The sequence below is a fragment of the Dioscorea cayenensis genome, unplaced genomic scaffold (assembly GCF_009730915.1).
Source record: "Dioscorea cayenensis subsp. rotundata cultivar TDr96_F1 unplaced genomic scaffold, TDr96_F1_v2_PseudoChromosome.rev07_lg8_w22 25.fasta BLBR01001548.1, whole genome shotgun sequence".
NCBI lineage: Eukaryota > Viridiplantae > Streptophyta > Magnoliopsida > Dioscoreales > Dioscoreaceae > Dioscorea > Dioscorea cayenensis.
This window is the reverse complement of record NW_024087939.1, coordinates 19465-38470: the sequence shown is the minus strand read 5'-3', so window position 1 is coordinate 38470 and position 19006 is coordinate 19465. Positions and strand designations below refer to the sequence as shown.

Genomic DNA, 19006 nt, shown 5'->3' with positions numbered 1-19006 from the left:
GGTCTTGAAAAAAAAAGTTAATATAACACTTCACCCATATATATATATATATATATATATATATATATATATATATATATATATTCAAACATTATAGGCAGACAACACAAAAAATTACAATCCTGTATTCATACATTGAATGCATTTTTAAGCTTAAGAGAGTTAAAGTAAGTTTATGTTTTCTATTCCCACATGCTTGGGATGTAAACTTTATGTTCTTCAGAATTTTTCCTATTTATTTCCCATAAAGAGCAATATTGCATTGGATTCATGTCCGTGTGTTCTACCTCAGAATATCTGCGTGCCAAAATAGCCACAAGAAGAATCAATCAAGAATCAAGCATTTGAAAAACCGAGCAACATGAACTCTGACTTATTTTTTTAAAAAAAAAGAAAGCGAATTTTGTGGTAACTAATGATGCATGTAATTTGTTAATGTGTAAACAATGTGCAGGATAGCTTACACACTATCCCTTTGAATGGAATCTCAATTGCTCCTCAATCCAAGTGTGGTAATCTTCAAGCAGCTGCTTAGCGAGCAAAGGCGTAAGCCTGTCTAAAAGACCTTGCATGAGCCTGTCAACAGCATTGCAGTCAATTTAATGATGAACAATGATAGGTCAAATGTGGATATATGATCTACTTTTAAGAGGAAGAACAATTTATATTATCTCTTAGAATAAAAAACGACAAATGTTATTTAATTGAAAATGCTAGAACACCAATGATATACAAACCATGGGAAAATGATGCAAAACAAGTTGGCAAAGACAAGTACAAATTTACAAACTGCTAACTAACATCAAATGTTCCAATATTTCAAACATCATTGGTTGAATAATTAATTCTTCCTATAGTTCAAGCCTATTGTGGTGTTGTGTACTTCCTCTTATTTCTGATTAGAGGGTTAAAGTTCTCTTCCATTTTCATTGAAGTTGGTAGAATGGCTAATACTGATTTGAATATACATTTCCTAAGACTTACAGATTGCCAGGTTTTTCGACAGCTGATATTGGAAGCAAGCTAAATGGTTTTGTATAGACCTGCAATGGCACATAAGCAGATTCAATTTAGATATGCTAACAGTAAATGCATCAGTCAGAGGCAACATCATGTGTGAAAATTACTCTAGCAGTGAAAAGAACATCAAAACAGGAAGTCATGCCAAACAGGTATTACAAGCATCTAGGAGGTTTGTAACACAGCAAGTAAACTAGCATGATGCAAGAATATGATGGTAAGGCTTTGATGGGTAAAAACAAATCCATTGATAGAAACAACTACAAATTTTTTATCACCCAGATAATCAGTATTTGGGGAGTACAGAGCATTCCTGATTAGAAAGTATATTGGAGCAATGAATGAAATTGTATACAGATTAAAAAGAAGAGATTTTTCTCACCTCAAGAGCAACATTTAAGCTCACATCAACATCCAAGCATGGCTCAGGACAATTTTCATCCCATGTCATGTAATTTTTCATGAATGCTGCAGCACTCAGAGAATAAGGCAAAAGTACAATTCATAAATAAAATATACCCTGATGGACACCAACTTCGTCAAACATAATAAACCCAAAGGACAATAGCACTCAACCAGCAAAACAATAAGAAAACTATAGATACATGAACGTAACAAAGAGAAGATATTATCAATAACCAACAACACAGTGAATTACCAAGAACACGAGTGCCATATAAACAAAAATAAAAAGAAACAAAGAAAGAAATGAAGTGAAGGTCTAACTTGGTAAATAGTGTTCAATGCAAACCAAACATATTATGCAGCCTTGGCATCCAATTACATATGTCCCACTTTTAAAGTAGTTACTCTAATATATCCTTTGGATATGCAGTAGTCTATTTTTAACTAGTTTTAAACTGCAAACAAACCAAGCTCCAATATCATGTTGAAATGAAACCAAACAAAATATCATCTGGTTGAATTAAACCTTAAAATGACAGGAGAACTAGACTTAATATTCATATCCATATATACTAAATCAATTATGGAACTATCAGTTAGTCTAATAAATAAATAGACATGCATACCAGAAAAGAGCTGGTTTTGTTGCTCGAAAGCTTTTGACCCTTCAAACTGTGAACACAATGAAACACGAGCATAAGACGAAGATAAACAAAAAGAAGAAGAAGAAAGGAACATACAAACAAAATAAAGAGAAAAAGCAGCGACCTTGCAAGACAACATCTCAACAGTGCAGTCATGTGAGGTAGGAGTGACCCGCAAATCAATCACAGGAGAAACATGAAAGCTAAGAAATTGGAGTTGATGCAAGGTGCACCTGTACGTCCTGGAGTCCAATGGCTGGAAACAGTGCAAAGCCCGGCTATTGAGGATTGCTTCCACTCCAGAAGGATGCCGGAGGAACTGGGCCATGGACAATGCCGGCTCTTTGCTCTTCCCAGGCAATCTTATTCTCTCCTTACGCCGAGCCACCAGCTTAGCCTTCCTCCCACCTCCCTCAAACCCTTTGTCCACCTCTTCTTCCATTGATCCAGCTGCTTCAATTCCTCTGTTCCTCCTCTTCCTCCTCCTCCCCCTTGTCCCCATCATCATCATCATCAACCTGAAGAATCACATCAGAGACAAAGAAAGAGAGTGCGAGAGAGAGAGAAAGAGAGAGGGACCTGGTAGGAGAATGGGAGATGGGAAGCAGAAGAGCAGAGGAAGAGAGCATCAGTGGTTTAGGACTCAGCGCGCACTGCAACCTAGTTTTCTTACAACCAATTAGATATATATATATATAGCAATCCCACACGGAGATTTTATTTATTTATTTTTTAATTATCATTATTTTATTATTATTATTATTATTATTATATATATTAACAAAATGATGTAAACAAGAATGTCAATGTGCGTAAATATAGAATTAATCTCTCAACATACTTGTTTTTTTTTTTATGTCAATAAAAATTATCAGCAATTATTTTGATCATCGTTTCCTTTTATTTGTTGTTGTTAACCGAAACCGAATTTTGCATACCAAAAAACTTAGTTATTTCATAAAATTTTATAAAAAATTAATTATATTTTTAAAATTACCCATAATTTATATCTTCACATTTTTTTTTATATTTAATTTCAACGAAAAAATTTGAATAAAATGTTAAGAGTCATTTAAAAAAATAATAATAATAAATACTTTTTTAGGTTGAAAAATAACAAATAAAAAGAAATATAAATTTGTGACAGATAAAACCAGAAAAGTCAAAAAGGGTAGAAATTTACTTTTTTTTTAATGAGAATTTGGAGGGAGTAATACATAACAAATCATAAAATGTACAAGGATAATTTTTATGAATTTTATTACCATATGAGACTTGGTCAATAGATTTGATTTCACGACTGAAAAAGAAAACATGTCATGTTTTTTTTTTTTTGGGAAAGAGGACCGGGACGAACCCACTAGAGACCCGGGGAGCGTGCACTGGCCTCGGTGGAGCAGTGAGGGGCAGGGGCGCTGCGCATGGACCACTGGGAACCACCCGTCTGCAACCACTATTCACAACTCCCGGGAAATGCTGCTCGGTAGAATCGAACTCTCACCACTCGGTGAGAGCTCTATCGGCGACCCGTGTACCAATAAACCCGAAGGTCGTTGGCGAAACATGTCATGTTATGTCACTGAATTATAAACAAAGAAAGAGAGCACACAGCTTGTACATGTGCCTCTTGCTCTCCATTAGGCTCTTGTCTATCATGCATTAAAAATGAACAAATGGGTCAAAGCCTTTTCCATTTCTACCAAACCATAAACAGAACATAACCAAACGGTCCAATATCAGACCAGTAGTCCATAATAAGTTAACAATTTGCAGGCATTTTACATCTGATTTTAAATTTTCTACAAGTACAACAAGAGAATAACTGTTTGTTTTTACTTTCCTTGCCATGGAACAAAATATGAATGATGATTGAACTTAGTAATTATTTGAGTTCTCGGACAGAATCATTGAGTGATCGGCCGTTGGTTTCCAGAGGGAAGAATGTAACTGCAACACCTGAGATGAATATGATGAATTCAAACAGAACAAGCGCTATGATCTGATGGCAGCTTTGCACCAGAGCCACGGCCACTAGAGGGCATATTATCCCACCGATCCTCCCCACCGAACTTGCTGTACCAACTCCAGTTGTCCTAACAGAGGTCGGGTACATCTGCCACAGATAACAACAGCAACAATGGCAAACAACATTGTTAGACATCAGTCTTTGTCACTTGAAATTAAAAGCACAACATACAGAGAATCAACCAAGTGAGTATTTGGTTCTTGTGTTGAAAACCATAAGGTGGTAACTTAACTTTTCAAGCCCACTATTGACAAACAAATAAAGAAAGATTAAGTAGAAATAGAGAAGTAGAATGATGGATCAAATCATTTATATATCTGAAATAAATAACCTTAGCAGTTGACAGAAGCACCTAACAAGCCATCAGCTCAGTACCAAATAAAGAGTAAACTACACAAGCTTAACAGAATAATGTCTGAACAATAATAAATCATGCATCCAATTACTTGAGTTTTCATTCTCCGCAAAAGAACACTTCTTGTAGCCAAAGATTGAGGTAAAAATAAGAAAATGTTCCCATATGAGTCATAATCAGAAAAGAAAACAGAGAGATTTTCATCACATAAACATCAGCTAAAAGTCCTCCTATCATATTGCCATACATAAAACCATGAATAATAGATTAGTTAAATATGATGCTTGTTCAATGTGTTTTTGTTATTTGCAAATTGCAGTTTTCCTAACAGCAGACAATCACTAAAATGGTAGGTACACAAAAAAAAATCATGGATACACTTCTCTCTTAATTTCTCTTAAAAGTTGGTCATACAGATCCTATTCAATTACTATTTTGTCAGATAATGATCTTCCTTAGACAAAATATTTGGATTAAAATGATTCTGCATGTTTAGGATAAAAATTAATTTAGATTAATTGACCAATTGATCTAGTTGTTGAAACTAACCTCTGGAGCATACACATAAACAACCACGAAGCTTCCTGAAATGAATAACCGAGCGCCAAACAGAAGGATTGTTGTCAGAAGTTCTGATTGAATAAAGATGAGTGGGAATATGAAAATGCAACTCGCAAAGAGCATGGATGACATTGAAAGCTTACGACCAACCCGGTCCACTGCTATGGCTGATAAAATAAGCCCTGGAACCTCTACAGGACAAGGTGAAATGATATCAGGACTTTGAAAAAAAAAAATGCTGCGAGTTTAAGCTAAATTTATTGAGACTTGACTTACCAGCAAAACTAGTAATAAATACATCTCTATAGAGATTATCATTCTCTGATTGCATTGACAGCAAGTCATCTGACACACATCTCCTATCATTATCACTCAACTTGGAGGTGAGCAAAACAATGCCATAATAAGCAAACGAATTCCCAAAGAAAACTATCCAAAGAAGAAGAGTTGACGTAATCAACTTTGGGGATAACAGCCTATACAATGCACTGATACCCCCAATCTTAGAATCCATATCGTCATCAATAATTGCATCAGTCTTCCCGATAGTGATTAGATGAGTGTTTTCTGAAGGAACAGAATTTTCATCAAGCTCCATTTTGTTATCTGAAACAAGAATTCCAGAAGGAAGTGTTTTCTTGTTCATTTCTGCCATATTCACCAAAATATTCATCGCATCTGTTGTTTTTCCTCTCATACAAAGATATCTTGGTGACTCTGGAACGAAGTTATAGAATAAGAGCAACAAAAATGATGGCACTGAAGAAAGTGCTAGTAACCATCTCCAGCCCAATCTTGGCATGATGACCTGCAACATTGTTTCCAAATATTGAATTATCACACTGCTACAACGCAGAGAGCAGCTCAAAAGAACAGGAAAGTCAAATTTCAGAAAGAAATTTCCAACAAATCCAACACTTTAACCTCGACTAACAACCTACACCCATCCACAAGAACAATTGATACTGAAAGAACACTGGGAAAAGTCAAATAATTGCATTTGCTAGCGCATATCTAAAGCTAAATCATCTGAATTCTAAAATGGGTTAACGGTATTGACATTAGGATATGTAAGTTTTTGAAATGTAAATATTGTACCCAAATCAAATCTTATTACCGAAAGGTGTAGTCCTAAGTCATCTGAATTCTAAAATGGGCTAATGGTATTGACATTAGGATATGTAAGTTTTTGAAATATAAATATTGTACCCAAATCAAATCTTATTACCGAGAGGTGTAGTCCTAAGTCATCTGAATTCTAAAATGGGCTAATGGTATTGACATTAGGATATATAAGTTTTTGAAATGTAAATATTGTACCCAAATCAAATCTTATTACCGAAAGGTGTAGTCCTAAGTCATATGAAGTCTAAAATGGGCTAATTGTATTGACATTAGGATATATAAGTTTTTGAAAATTAAATATTGTACCCAAATCAAATCTTATTACTGAAAGGTGTAGTCAAGTATGTGGAGATGCGATTAGATATTTCTTAATGGCATGAAATTGACCATACCCATGCAATTGAAGCTTCGAAGATAGTGCCTACAGTCCAAAAGCATTGAAAGATAACCATCCATGTACCTCTACTGGGAGCCGGAACAAACTCCAGAAACCAAGAAGCAAGCACTGGTCCACCTCCCAACCCAACACCAACCAAAAAACGAATAATGACCAAAGTGATGTAATTTGGGGAGAAGGAACTCAGCAAACCAGCTATGCTTGTAACTAGTGCTGTAAAGAGGAAACCCATCCTGAAAAGGGCATGAAAATAAACAATAGTAATCTTAAAAAGATGATCTTCTTATCATAACTTTATATGGGTAAGGCAGAAGATTATAAACATCAATGAACTCAGTATTTTACAGTGCCTTCAATGTGTCGCCTGGTTGTGAAATCTAATGAAATGCCCAGCCTCAACCAAACACAAAATTACATAGACAAAGATCGGTATTTGTTTGCATGGTGGTAGAATCGTATCATTTTTCTACTTCAATGAACAACCATGCTACCTAGCCTAAGAAAATAAATCACATCATATGATTCTGAGAACACTTCACACTTTCGAGCTAATGTATATATATATATATATATATATATATATACAGCTAGAGGAAACCTATCAAAAAATTGCAAAAACTAAGCTATGATTGAGAGGATAAGAAAGACATGCCTTCTTCCATAATTGTCTGAAACTATACCCCAAGAATAAGCTCCCAAAAGCATCCCTGCAAAGACAACACTAGTGATCATGCTCTCTTCATGAGAAGAAAGCTTCCACTCTGATTGAACTGAAGGCCCTACAAATGAAAGAAGCATCACTTCCATGGCTTCTGAAATCCAACCCATCCCCGAGTAACCGAGCACGAGAAATTGGTACTTCCCAAATCCTGTTGAAGCCAGAGCCTCATCCACAGTAAATGTTGAACCTCCTTCTGCCATCTGAAAAAAAGGAGAAAAAAAAAAACAATTAAAAACAAACATAGAAGAGAAACAAAAAACTTCAAACTCCAAAAACCTACAAAAATTACCATTCTTGTCTGGGTATTTGTTTTCTCTAGATATATATCATTATATCATCATAATAAACTAACAACAAATTCGACGTTGATTGACTGATCAAAAGATGAGACAAAAGCTCTTCATAAGTAGCATGCATTGGATAAGAACCAATTTACAACTCTTACTTGAAATCACTAGCTGCAAAATCAACCAATTTGGTAAAATAAAACGCAAAAACAAATTCGGAATTTGCAACCAATCATTTTAGTGTCAAAAACTGGCAAAAAAATAATTAAAAAGATCAAAATTAAACTTCATCAAATTCTCCCAGAAACCAATCTACTTATGATTAGAAATACGAGAAGATAAATTCCAATCTGATATCTAAACAGAAAGACAAACGCAAAATTGAAACTTTCATTCGAATTTGCAAAGGAAAAAAAAATCAAAATTTAATTCAAATCAAAATCAAAATCAAAATTTTGAGGGAGAGCAACCTTGATGGGATCTGATGGTTGGCAATGGAGATGGTTTGGATCATTTATAAGCTCGACGTCACCCTCCATCGGGCCCTTCATTGCGTGCCCTTCGGTGCAACTTGTTGATTTCTCTGTCCGTTTTTGGTCCTGTTTTACGAAAAACAAACCCTAGTTGAAATTACGCCCTAGACACAACACAAGCACTGGCTCTCCGGGGCAACAGCAAAACGTACTACTTTGTCAACATTTATTGTTAATTTATTATTATTATTATTATTAAATTGATTAAAGAAGGAAAGTGTGGAATGAGTGACTGGAATTTGGAATCAGATTTTTTTTTTTAAAAAAATTATATATATTTTTTTTTTAAAGTTTTTATAGGAACCGTGTAGGCGGTTTTTTTAATTATGTTGTTGGGTTGGGTTGGGTTGGTACAACACAACATAAGGAGTTGTAGTACAACACAACTTTTTATTTGATTGGACTATTGGAACAAGTACATGATAAATAAATATAAAATAACTATAATACCCTTTATATACTACTAAAATAATATTTAAATTACTCACCATAAATATATTTTTTAAATTTGAAAATGTATTAAACCAAATTTTTTTTTAAATCACAAGTTCTAACATAATCTAATATAATTTAATTTTCATGTGACTCAATTACAAAATTTTCATAATAATATTTGCTAATTATGAAACAATTATAAGTATATATGCTACATATCTTAACTAACTTTATCTAATTTTTTACTTTGCTGGATCATTATTAGTGAACATAAATAAATAAATAAATCCAAATACTAAATCTAGGATATGATATGCATAACTAAACATTATGAAATTACTCTAATATAGTAAAATGTTGTTTTTTAATAAAAAAAAAAAGAATTTGTAAAAGATAATATTTTAAAATTATTTAGCACAAATATATTTTTTATTCTCAAAATAAAAATTACTAATTATTTATAAGAATATATTTTATAACATTTTTCATACCATTAATACTTATTTGATCAGATCAAATTTGACATTTGTTTGTACTGTCATATAGTTTAAAATTTATACAATAAATTTAGTAAGACAGATTTTTTACTTTTTATATTGTACTCCAATGTATTTTTATATTGTATCTAATCACATTTATAAATTAAACAATTTGTAATTTCTTGTATCTCATATTTTAGCGGATCAAACGGGCCTAAACCTCATTTTTATATTATTGTCCGGTCAAACTTCAACCCAAGAACCACCAGCTGATGATGACGGTGATGATGGAGATGATCAGAACGCGGAGCGGATCTCGAGGCACATAACCACGAAACCCGGCGAAGCTTCGAGAAGGGTAGGCCATACAGTAAACGCACGCTAGCGATTCATTTAGATCCCCGATCTTGTCGGAAAAACTCCATTTTTCTCGGTTTTCCTCGATCCAACCTTGCTTGTGGCCGCGCCACCGCCATCGTCTCCGTCTCCACTCCCCTCCCTCGCTGATCTGGAGAAGGGAGACAAGGAGAAAGAGGGATTGTTGGTCTTGATTGAGGGATGGAGGAGGAAAAGCAGCAGACTTCGTATACGTATTGGGTGAGAGACACTAAGGCAGACGCCGCGCCGATGCCGGTGCCCCGCAAACTCTCCGCCGACGATATTTCAAATCAGACGCAGCCTGCCACCCTTGGCTCCGTCTGGAATCAGGTGTTTTGTTATCATCTTTGTTTCATTTGCGAATCGCTTTAAATTCCATTGTTGTGATTACCTTTATCTTCTTATCGCTGTGAGTTGATCCATTTGTTGGCATTCTTGCTGTCATCTTTGGTGATTACATTATGAAATGAGCTTAACAAGCATCAATTTGGATATGATCTTCTTAGGATGCTTCATTTACTATTTTATTAGTGTGTCACTTTCGATTTAAAATTTAAAATTTAGATTTTAAAGTGAATTTGCGGGATCCTCTTTTTGTAAAATTATTGTTCAAATTTTGTTTTTGATGTTAGAGGTCTGAGGCAGTTATCCATGGTGTTTCATGATACTAAAATAGATGGTTACATTGTTTAGGTAGTTTTTTAGTTTGCTATTTTGCATTGCTAAGCCTCTGTTGTGCATTTGTGCAGGCTGGAACTTGGGAAGAAAAAAATCTTAATTCATGGGCAAGTAATAGAATAAAGGTCAGTTATTTTGTTCTGTCCATTGGCGATATTGTTTAAAGGATATCTGCATTATTCTGTTGTGAATGAGATTTTGTAGTATTTCAAGTATATGTGTGGCTTAGTATTATGTGCATAGTTACATTGGTTTAGTGTTATGCCCGTTGTTACATTTGATAACTTGCCAATCCTCTTTGTTCTTGAATTACAGGAGTTGCTTACATCTCTAAAGTCCCTGGAGTTTTCTGGTGGTAAAGCCGATATCAATGAAGTGTCCAAATGTGATGGTGATGTGAGTATGCATCCTTAATTTGACTTAGTTTTTGGGCCTTCAAAAAGCTTGTTAGATCCTTCTGCCGTTTGACTAACACATTATTGTCATCATAGCTAAACAAGATAAGAGCAAAAATAAAAACAGTAATTTCCTGGGTATCTTTTGTTTGTTTTCTTTTTGCTAACCCTTGCCAGAACATTCCAAAAATAATTGAGAGCTTTTGGAATCTTGGGTTCAAAAGTTTATCAACCTCATAATGCCTCCATTAAATTATTAAAGTTTGTTTTTATAGCTTTGGGAAATCCTGTGGTGGAGAGAGAGAATCTGGTGGTAGGCTGATAAATCACACACAAACACACAGAGGAGTTAGGCTGATAAAAGATGGCTTGAAAATCAAACAGTTATAGGGGAAACAGAAAGTATTAATCTGGCAATCAAGAAAGAGTGAAAAGGAAGCATTACCTTGAAGTCAATAGACACGTAAACTGCAGTCTGTCCTTTCTTGTGTGGTTAATTATGAATGTGCACTATCACCGTATCATGTTTTGCGTGTGTTATATGATATGTAATCTATTTTGCAAAGGCATAACGCCATTGACATTATTTTTTTTTTGGTTGCTTGTGAAGAATTATGATTATCTGCCATTTTGAGGATTTTATCTTGTTAGTGAGGTTAGAGATGTAAGAAGCTTCTGAAATGACCAAGTTGCCTTCACAGGAAACCTCATATGATCAAGACAATTACCTTCTTTATGGGACTTTGGTTTGCTGGTTTTAGAGAATTGTTTAATCATGAGCATTTTTTTTAATTCATGTTTGCATATGTACTTCATAGATGTGGCCTTGTTTGATATGACTAAACCATAGGAAACTATTTCACCTGGGCAAAGGGCATGGAGAAAACGCAACTGCTAGTAATAGAGTGAAATTGTACGGGCCCAGAGGTGGTTGCCTCACAACATTATGTCTCATATGTCTCTATGCGCATGCCCATGCAGGGCCACCACCAAGAATCAGACTGCCTTGCATATATCTTTATTCTAGTGAATAGGAGGAGACTGATCATTGGCGTGGGAGGTCTGCTTTGTGGTTTTTGTCAATAAGCCATGGGCCCATGTCTCTATCCAACCATGCCTTATAGACAGTAGTTTTCAGAAAGAAACAATTGGCTTTAATGGCAATTGTTCGGGAATGATTATCATAAACTGTTTCTCTTTTGCCAAGATGCTTACATTAAGAGCATAGAGGAAACATTTTCATTGGGTTAGATGTTTTTTGCTTGAGTGTTGTAGTGGAATTGGTTTTGATGTAATCTGCATGATAGGATATCCCTCCTACTGTGTTCAGTTATGATTTGTCTTGTCAGAAACCCGTCATAAATAAATTCCTGCATTATGTTAGAATTTCCTTCCTTCCGGCAGTGTGCTTATTCAGTTTTGTCTTTTTGTTAGAATCTCTCTTGTCATAAATAAAATTCTACATGGTGTTAGGATATCATTTCACCTAGCTCTTTGCAGTTTTGTCTTCTTGTTCGAATCTCTCTTGTGATAAATCGATTGATGTCTGAACAAACATCATGAAGTACTGAGAGATTTTATGTTTTATGCCCAATGTAAATGCTCGTCTTTTGAAGCAGGCATTCTTGGTCACTGTTCGCAACAAGAAGCGAGTTGGTTATACATATGAACTGACTTTGAAGTTCAAAGGTATTTGGTAACCATTGGCTTTGTACTGTTGTTTTCTTTCCTTATTCAGTTGGTTCAGCCTGCCTGCCTCTTGTTTTGACCTTGATAGTTTCTGGGATGTGAAAACAGGAGAATGGTTATTAAACAAGGAGGCAAAGAAGATTAAAGGCCACCTGGATATTCCAGAATTCTCATTCGGTGAACTTGAAGACTTGCAGATCGTGGTGAGACTCAGTGAGGAGAAGGATCTTGCTGCAGAGGATAAAACAAGGGTCACTCAAGATCTTGGGTTATTTTTGCCACCCATTCGAGAAAAACTACTGCAGTTTGAGCAAGAGCTGAAAGACAGATAGGAAGAAAAGTCCCTTCTGTGACACGGCCATGTTTAATTCAAGCAATTGGTCTAGTGTATTACTGAACTCTTTTATGTTGTAGAACTAGTAACAAATCCCATGGATTGCTACTGTTTAATCTAAGCATTTTGGATTTGTTGTTATACTGATGCCATTGGAGATTCTTTCACTCCATCCCGAGCTATATACTGAATACTGGTTTCTGTGTTTGGAATCTTCTGTATGTTACCTGTTCTTGATTTTGGTAATTTTTGTCATTTACTTCCCAAATTTTATAGTGGGTTTACTTGTTGGGTTGATATTAGAGAATAATACCTGGCCTCTGTTTAGCTCTGGATCAGGATTATGCTTGGAGTTTGAGCTAAGACTTATATATAGGTTTTTAAATGGCTGATGCAATGCTTCTGAGTTTAATGTTATGAGTAAATATCTTGAGTGGGTATTATATTATAATCAATTTTTATTTTAAGTATCAAATTTTAATTTGTATTATTTTAGTTATTTAAATTTAATTTAGTTTTATCATAAGGTTACCAAGGAGTATTTGAGAGGAATTTGATGATGTGGCTGTAGAAATTGCCTCATTATCAGCAATTTGTGCGTTATTTATTAACACGTACATGCCACGTCATCAACGGTATTCACATGGTCACTTATTATATAAGTGTGGATATCATTGATTTGCATAATAAATGATCATGCAGACTTTTTGATGATATGTCATATGCAGGTCAGTAGATTACTCAGCGAATAGATGCTTTCAAAAATCTTTGTATTATCCTAGTGAAACCAAATTGAAGTTGAATTGAAGTTAAATAACCAAAATTATACAAATTAAAGTTTGATATTCAAAGTTGAAATTGATTCTAGTTCAATACCCACACAGGATATTTACCCTAACTGTTATTTAATTTTGAAAAGAACTTTCAAAGCCGATCTTGAACATTGAGATAAAGTCATGGGTCTCATTTAATTTTTCTTCATTTTCAATTTTATTTTATTTATTATTATTTATTATTTTTATTTATTAAAAAATTATAGCACAAAATCTCCCAAAAAGTTAGGTGTTTCAAATCTCATCCGAGGCAGACTCGATGAAGAATGTGAATAGTGTGGTGAGTAAAAAAACTTATTGTGTGATTCCCAAACAGTTAAACATAATCTTAATTTATTTATGTATTTATTTATGTTATTTACAATCTTGATAAGATTTTCATTTCTGAATTAATGCAAGTTGATAGCTTTGGCTCAAGATTTGGAGGGAGTTGAAGGCCATGAGATGCGGCGAGTGACTAACTTCTTAGGACGTCTCACTCCTCTAAAATTAAGGGGGGGTGTCAGCAACCACCACCACTAGCTTCTATGCACTCAAAATTATCATTCCATCTCCAAAACTGGAACCTTTTAAAGGATAATGACTTCCAAAGGCTGCTGCAGCAGCAAGTGGTGCATATGTAATCAGGCCCCCATGGCCCCACACTAATGACTGAAGTCCATTTTGGAAATCTCTTTAATTGGAATTGATACCAAAGATGCAATATGGCTTTGCTTCCATAGACTATTTATTAAAAAAAAAAAAAAGTAATAATTGTTATGATTATTATTTTTCTGTTGTAAGTCTTGGACATTGTCTGGTTGATATTTTTATTATTTTATTCCACTGCCAACAAGTTGGAGTGCAGACAGAGTGTGACATTTGATATCTAAGTACTACCTGCACACATTTTGCTACCATTGGCATAATATTGGTGGCTAAATTTCAATTTGTCTTCCTTTTCTCTGTCTTTGGCTTTCTTTCTCTTTCTCTTTCAATTTCCAATTAGCTCATTTCCATGAGGTTTGGTTTGCGTTGCAGATTCATTCCCTCCTCCATTTCTTTGTCCCATTTGAGATAAATCACATGATGCATTCCCTTTGCCTTTTGTTTACTTTTATGTCTAATGCTATTAGTGCATCAACAATCAAGTGAAATTTTTTTTATTAATTAATATATTTTTCATTAAGAGACAAAAACTAATAATGGCACACTTGACTGGCCGTAATGGTTTTAATATACCGTTCTTTTATAAAACAAGTCATCACCAAGAATTATGTGAAAATTTTAATTAGAGAAAAAAAGGTCTAATTGGCACTCATGTACAAGGATGGCATATAAAAAAAAGACAAATCACTCCTACAACAAATAATAGAACAACCACTGTTACAATGAGCAGTAAAAACATTTGTTTGGTAGTTTGAAATTATTTATAAAATTTTTATAAAACATAACAACAGTGAACCGGTTGTCCAGACTCCAAACTATCTTGAGTGAATATCCTTTTCATTTTTTTTTTCCACATTACCCTATTAAAGCTAAAATAAATGAATAAATAAATATAGATATGACATATCATCTCATATCATCTCTTAAAATTTTTGCTAAATGTTTTTAAATATTTTTTTTTCCTCTCCTGCAACCCTCTAGCTAAAGAATCAGTGACATCTATTGACATTTTGATTAATTTTATTTTTAACTTAACAATAATAGTTGCCACCAATTTATTATGAATAAACTCAAATCTTTGATTTGTTTTTAGGAGCGTTCATCATCCATCTAAACATTCTCTTCACATCTTAATCATGCTAATTGACCAGTACGCCTAACAAAACAAACTTAAAATTCTAAAATCTTTCTCATTTCACTCAATCTAACTTAAAAATTTTATTCAAAGTTGAATACAATAAATTATCTTATGGAGTTAAAAGAAGGCTTTTCTCACTAATAAAATATTTTTATTTATATTAATATTTTTTTTAAAAAAATGAATATAACTAATTCAATTTTATTAAAAATTAAAAACGTGGTGATTTACCTATTTGATAGGAGATTGTGGGATAGTACACAATATTAACTAACACAACACCGCAAATATTACTTTGTTGTAATTGCCTACCAACACTCTATCAGCGATTCAGTAGTCTCATATTATTCCACTATTTTGATATGATATTTGAATTAATTAAAATTATATTTATTGATTAATATTAAAAAAATTAAAGCAAACCAATAGATAAATAGCGCCCGTCCGTGACAAGTGACTTATTCACATTTTGTAAAATAAAAAAAAATTATAGTAAATTAAATTTAAATTAAAATATCATACATGGTTTAAAGCGTATTTCATTTTTACCAGGTGGCATTGCTTGATGATTCCATTGATAGACATTGTTACAATGATCACTACGTCATGGAATTTTTATTCAAAGGATGGATAACTGATAATAATAATAATAATAATAATAATAATAATAATACTAATTAAAAGTTCCAAGGGTTTGACACGCCAGCTTGATTTGACTCCAAGAAGTTGTGATATCGGATACGGATCTCTTTTATTGATCTATCCAAAACCTAAAAATTAGCCAGCTCAAATGCTGATAGGTTTTCATATCCCACATGTAAAACTTAGCCACCTCAAATGATGATGAGTTTTCAGCCACACCTTGAAAATTAGAGAAATTATTTAATAAATTAACTAAAATAGATTTTTATTTTTATTTTTAAAAAAATAGATAAAGTACAAAAGAATTTAATTTCTCTGTCACTTTTAAGTCAAAAGAGATATTGGAGGGGCGGCTGATATGAACAATATATATATATATATATTTATTTATTTTTAATTAGAAATTTAATTAATTGAAATAAGGTATATTTCTAATATTTAATGATATTTATCCGAAAATTATATAAACAAAAAAAAAGGTTAAAAAATTGAAGGGATGGAAATCAATACAGCTGGTTTTCAGGGTTTGGCAAGTAAAAAGAACTTGAAATAATTAAAACAAATGATGATGCACTGTGAGTTATATACCACACGGCAGCGATGTTTTTGTCGTGTATAACAAAGAAACATGGAAAACTTCCTATTGAATCTTTTTAGTAACCAGAATTTAAAGCAAGAACTTCAAATAAATTTCCCTTAAATGATTCATTTCTAATCTTATTTATTTATATTCCTTATTAATTATTTAACAAATTTTGCACCTTTCATTAATGGACAAGATAAACCCTGTGGTGGAAGACTGTAAATAGAGATAGAAACAAGTAAAAAAGAGAAGATGAACACATCCACCAGAACTCCCACCAATCATTTGTTCAGGAAAACCAACCCAAATGCTGGTACCTTACCTTCTCTCTCTCTCTCTCCTTCATTGAATCTTTCCATGAATTTTCTTCTATTTATCTTTTCTTTGTCAAATTGATTTTAGAAATCTTCCAAGCACAAAAAAAAGTATGGAATTAAGCCAATGAAGAAGTCAAAGACCATGAACAAAAACCAGGTAACAGTGAAGCAAAGCCATCCAAGTGAGGAAGGAAAGGGTGGCAATAGCTTCATGGATCCCAATCATTCTCTCCAGTTTGCAGCATCAGGCTTCAGTTTCTCAAGATCCTCTAAATTTTGCACAAGTCTGTACTTGTCCACAGGTTCTGAGTCCTGCAGACAACTCAGTAACTTGCCACCTTTCCTTCCACATCCTCCCAAACCTGAGCTGGATAACTTTCTTAGTTTTCCTGTTGATACTTCTGATGGCAGTTTTAATGGTGACAATGGTGGTTTCAGCATCAATGACCAGCTTGAGTTGCAGATTCTTTCTGAACAGCTTGGCATTGATATTACTGATGATGGAGAAAGCCCTCTTTTGGATGTTAGTATTGTTTATAGATTGTTCTTGCTTTTCAATATTGTTTTTTTGCTTATTTTGTTGACTTGAATTTGTGAATTTGTGTGATTGTTTTGTGTTTTAGGAAATTTATGACATGCCTGTACCTCTGGCTTCACCTTCACTTGATGTTGTTCCATCTCCCACTTTTTCTTCTCCAAAATCAACTAGTCCTTCCACTCCTGGCAATGCAACAGTGAACAAACCCAGATTGAGGTGGACTGTGGAGCTCCATGAGCGCTTTGTTGAAGCTGTGAATAAACTTGAAGGAGCAGAAAGTGAGCAAGAAGATAATAATTCATATGATTTTCTTTGCAAACTGTTAATTGTAATCTTGTTTGTCATGCAGAGGCAACTCCAAAGGGTGTATTGAAGCTAATGAATGTTGAGGGTTTGACAATTTATCATGTTAAGAGTCATTTGCAGGTTTGTGAAAGTCTTGTTCTTGTGTTATATTTCTAGATACTTGCTTGTTTTGGTGTCACTCTAATTAATTCTGTGTTTATTTGTTATGTGCTTATAACTTGCAGAAATATCGGCTTGCAATGTATCTCCCAGCAGCAAAAGAAGGTGAGTGCAGAAACATGTATAAAAGTTTTACTTGCAGAACAAAGTGCATCAAAAAAAAAAAAAAAAATTCGTTCTTTTAAGCATTTGATTGCAAACTAAGTGTACTCATGCTTAAAAAAAGGACTCATCTCTGTTAAATTTTTGCCATAGTGCTACTAGCTCTTTCATATAGTCGAAAGTAGTCATGTATGATTCGGATAGTGATTACTTCACTTCCGTTCCCTTTTCAGTATGTAGCAGTGGCTACTCCTTTGGTTGAAACTCAACATACAAACAATTCAGCGCATGATGTATGATCAGTATGAACTCTTAACAATAACTTGAATATCTACGACGACTATGTTATGATGACTTTTCATGCTTGATAATCACTCTGTGACTTGGTTTTGAATATATACATGCTGACTTGCTCATGGCTTATAATTTCGTGCTTACCAAGATAAAAAAACTTCATGTTCCGATGAAAAGAAGGCGCAGTCAATCTGTGATGATAGTAGCACTGACATCAAAAGGTAAAACCCGGGATTTTACTGTTATTCTCTATTTCGTCATCCCTAAATGTTCTTTCATTGCCTTTATGATAGGAGTATGCAAGTGACGGAGGCTCTGCGGATGCAAATAGAAGTTCAAAAACAACTACATGAACAACTCGAAGTGAGCTCTATATAGTATTATCCCCATAAATTTCTTTCATCGGTTATCTGTTAATGTGGTACTGATATCTCTGTTGTGTACTTGTTTTTTATCAACTTTACCTCCAACAGATTCAAAGGCAACTTCAGTTACGGATTGAGGAGCAAGCGAGGTACTTGCAGAAGATACTTGAAGAACAGCAGAAAGCCAATGATTCCCGGGTATCTCTGAAACAACCTCTAATCTCAGGAGTGCAACCTGAAACTTCTGATGAGCCCTCAAATGTTCAGAGTGGCTTGAAGGATGAATCCTCATCTACTACTCAATGCTCAAAGCACAAAGCCGATGATTCTGGCAGCATTCCCGAGTTGCCAGACGGAAATAAAAGAGCAAGGCTTGATGTTGAAGAGGGGAAGACTTCATGATACTATCAGGAGATACATCAGTACCAGTTCTGGTTTCTCCTGTCGATGAATTGCTTGTTTATGGTGGTCAAAGTTGCTGCTTGGTATGTATTGTGAAAAGTATGTGAGCAATGGAAAGCAAGTCTGTAATGCAGTTAGATTGGCGCTTTGTAATGATATTTTTAGACAAATTCTTCAATTCAATGAAATTGTTGAACAGTTTCAACCTTAGTTTTGT

General features: G+C 34.1%; 4 protein-coding genes across 6 annotated transcripts; 2 read left to right on the top strand and 2 right to left on the bottom strand.

The window, feature by feature from the left end:
* Nucleotides 1-112: 112 nt before the first annotated feature.
* On the bottom strand, nucleotides 113-2734 carry LOC120256620. Its single transcript, XM_039264283.1, has 7 exons — nucleotides 2649-2734; nucleotides 2194-2587; nucleotides 2052-2097; nucleotides 1403-1488; nucleotides 985-1043; nucleotides 465-576; nucleotides 113-297 (listed from the first exon to the last, which is right to left on the bottom strand). The coding sequence occupies exons 1-6, from the start codon at nucleotides 2696-2698 to the stop codon at nucleotides 468-470; spliced, it is 744 nt and encodes a 247-aa protein (XP_039120217.1). The 5' UTR covers nucleotides 2699-2734; the 3' UTR covers nucleotides 113-297; nucleotides 465-467.
* Nucleotides 2735-3743: 1009 nt separating this feature from the next.
* Nucleotides 3744-8209, bottom strand: LOC120256650 (organic cation/carnitine transporter 7). Of its 3 annotated transcripts, XM_039264329.1 has the most exons (7): nucleotides 8012-8209; nucleotides 7317-7454; nucleotides 7186-7240; nucleotides 6529-6766; nucleotides 5288-5819; nucleotides 5000-5202; nucleotides 3744-4182 (listed from the first exon to the last, which is right to left on the bottom strand). In XM_039264329.1, exons 3-7 carry the CDS (start codon nucleotides 7236-7238, stop codon nucleotides 3952-3954), a joined length of 1257 nt encoding a protein of 418 aa, XP_039120263.1. In that variant the 5' UTR covers nucleotides 7239-7240; nucleotides 7317-7454; nucleotides 8012-8209; the 3' UTR covers nucleotides 3744-3951. The 3 variants fall into 3 exon arrangements, with proteins under 3 accessions (XP_039120263.1, XP_039120260.1, XP_039120262.1); XM_039264326.1 differs by having other exon boundaries at nucleotides 7186-7454; XM_039264328.1 differs by lacking the exon at nucleotides 8012-8209 and adding an exon at nucleotides 7544-7807 and having other exon boundaries at nucleotides 7186-7454.
* Nucleotides 8210-9365: 1156 nt separating this feature from the next.
* On the top strand, nucleotides 9366-12674 carry LOC120256657. Its single transcript, XM_039264337.1, has 5 exons — nucleotides 9366-9696; nucleotides 10116-10169; nucleotides 10360-10440; nucleotides 12059-12128; nucleotides 12237-12674. Exons 1-5 carry the CDS (start codon nucleotides 9547-9549, stop codon nucleotides 12458-12460), a joined length of 579 nt encoding a protein of 192 aa, XP_039120271.1. The 5' UTR covers nucleotides 9366-9546; the 3' UTR covers nucleotides 12461-12674.
* Nucleotides 12675-16519: 3845 nt separating this feature from the next.
* Nucleotides 16520-18999, top strand: LOC120256646 (protein PHOSPHATE STARVATION RESPONSE 3-like). Its single transcript, XM_039264321.1, has 8 exons — nucleotides 16520-16619; nucleotides 16709-17146; nucleotides 17247-17439; nucleotides 17511-17587; nucleotides 17692-17731; nucleotides 18171-18243; nucleotides 18316-18385; nucleotides 18496-18999. Exons 1-8 carry the CDS (start codon nucleotides 16614-16616, stop codon nucleotides 18787-18789), a joined length of 1191 nt encoding a protein of 396 aa, XP_039120255.1. The 5' UTR covers nucleotides 16520-16613; the 3' UTR covers nucleotides 18790-18999.
* Nucleotides 19000-19006: the final 7 nt, after the last annotated feature.

What these genes read in the sequence shown, in the direction of transcription:
- LOC120256620 (XM_039264283.1), bottom strand. Translation starts at nt 2,698, where the DNA reads ATGCTCTCTTCCTCTGCTCTTCTGCTTCCCATCTCCCATTCTCCTACC. An exon ending in ATCTCCCATTCTCCTACCAG is followed by an intron (nt 2,588 to 2,648) that starts GTCCCTCTCTCT and finishes GTGATTCTTCAG; the next exon opens with GTTGATGATGATGATGATGG. An exon ending in ACAAAACCAGCTCTTTTCTG is followed by an intron (nt 1,489 to 2,051) that starts GTATGCATGTCT and finishes TGAGTGCTGCAG; the next exon opens with CATTCATGAAAAATTACATG.
- LOC120256657 (XM_039264337.1), top strand. Translation starts at nt 9,547, where the DNA reads ATGGAGGAGGAAAAGCAGCAGACTTCGTATACGTATTGGGTGAGAGAC. An exon ending in TTGGCTCCGTCTGGAATCAG is followed by an intron (nt 9,697 to 10,115) that starts GTGTTTTGTTAT and finishes GCATTTGTGCAG; the next exon opens with GCTGGAACTTGGGAAGAAAA. An exon ending in GGGCAAGTAATAGAATAAAG is followed by an intron (nt 10,170 to 10,359) that starts GTCAGTTATTTT and finishes CTTGAATTACAG; the next exon opens with GAGTTGCTTACATCTCTAAA.
- LOC120256646 (XM_039264321.1), top strand. An exon ending in AGTAGCACTGACATCAAAAG is followed by an intron (nt 18,244 to 18,315) that starts GTAAAACCCGGG and finishes CCTTTATGATAG; the next exon opens with GAGTATGCAAGTGACGGAGG. An exon ending in AACTACATGAACAACTCGAA is followed by an intron (nt 18,386 to 18,495) that starts GTGAGCTCTATA and finishes TACCTCCAACAG; the next exon opens with ATTCAAAGGCAACTTCAGTT.
- LOC120256650 (XM_039264326.1), bottom strand. Translation starts at nt 8,092, where the DNA reads ATGAAGGGCCCGATGGAGGGTGACGTCGAGCTTATAAATGATCCAAAC. An exon ending in AACCATCAGATCCCATCAAG is followed by an intron (nt 7,455 to 8,011) that starts GTTGCTCTCCCT and finishes CCTTTTTTTCAG; the next exon opens with ATGGCAGAAGGAGGTTCAAC. An exon ending in TCAGACAATTATGGAAGAAG is followed by an intron (nt 6,767 to 7,185) that starts GCATGTCTTTCT and finishes TGCCCTTTTCAG; the next exon opens with GATGGGTTTCCTCTTTACAG.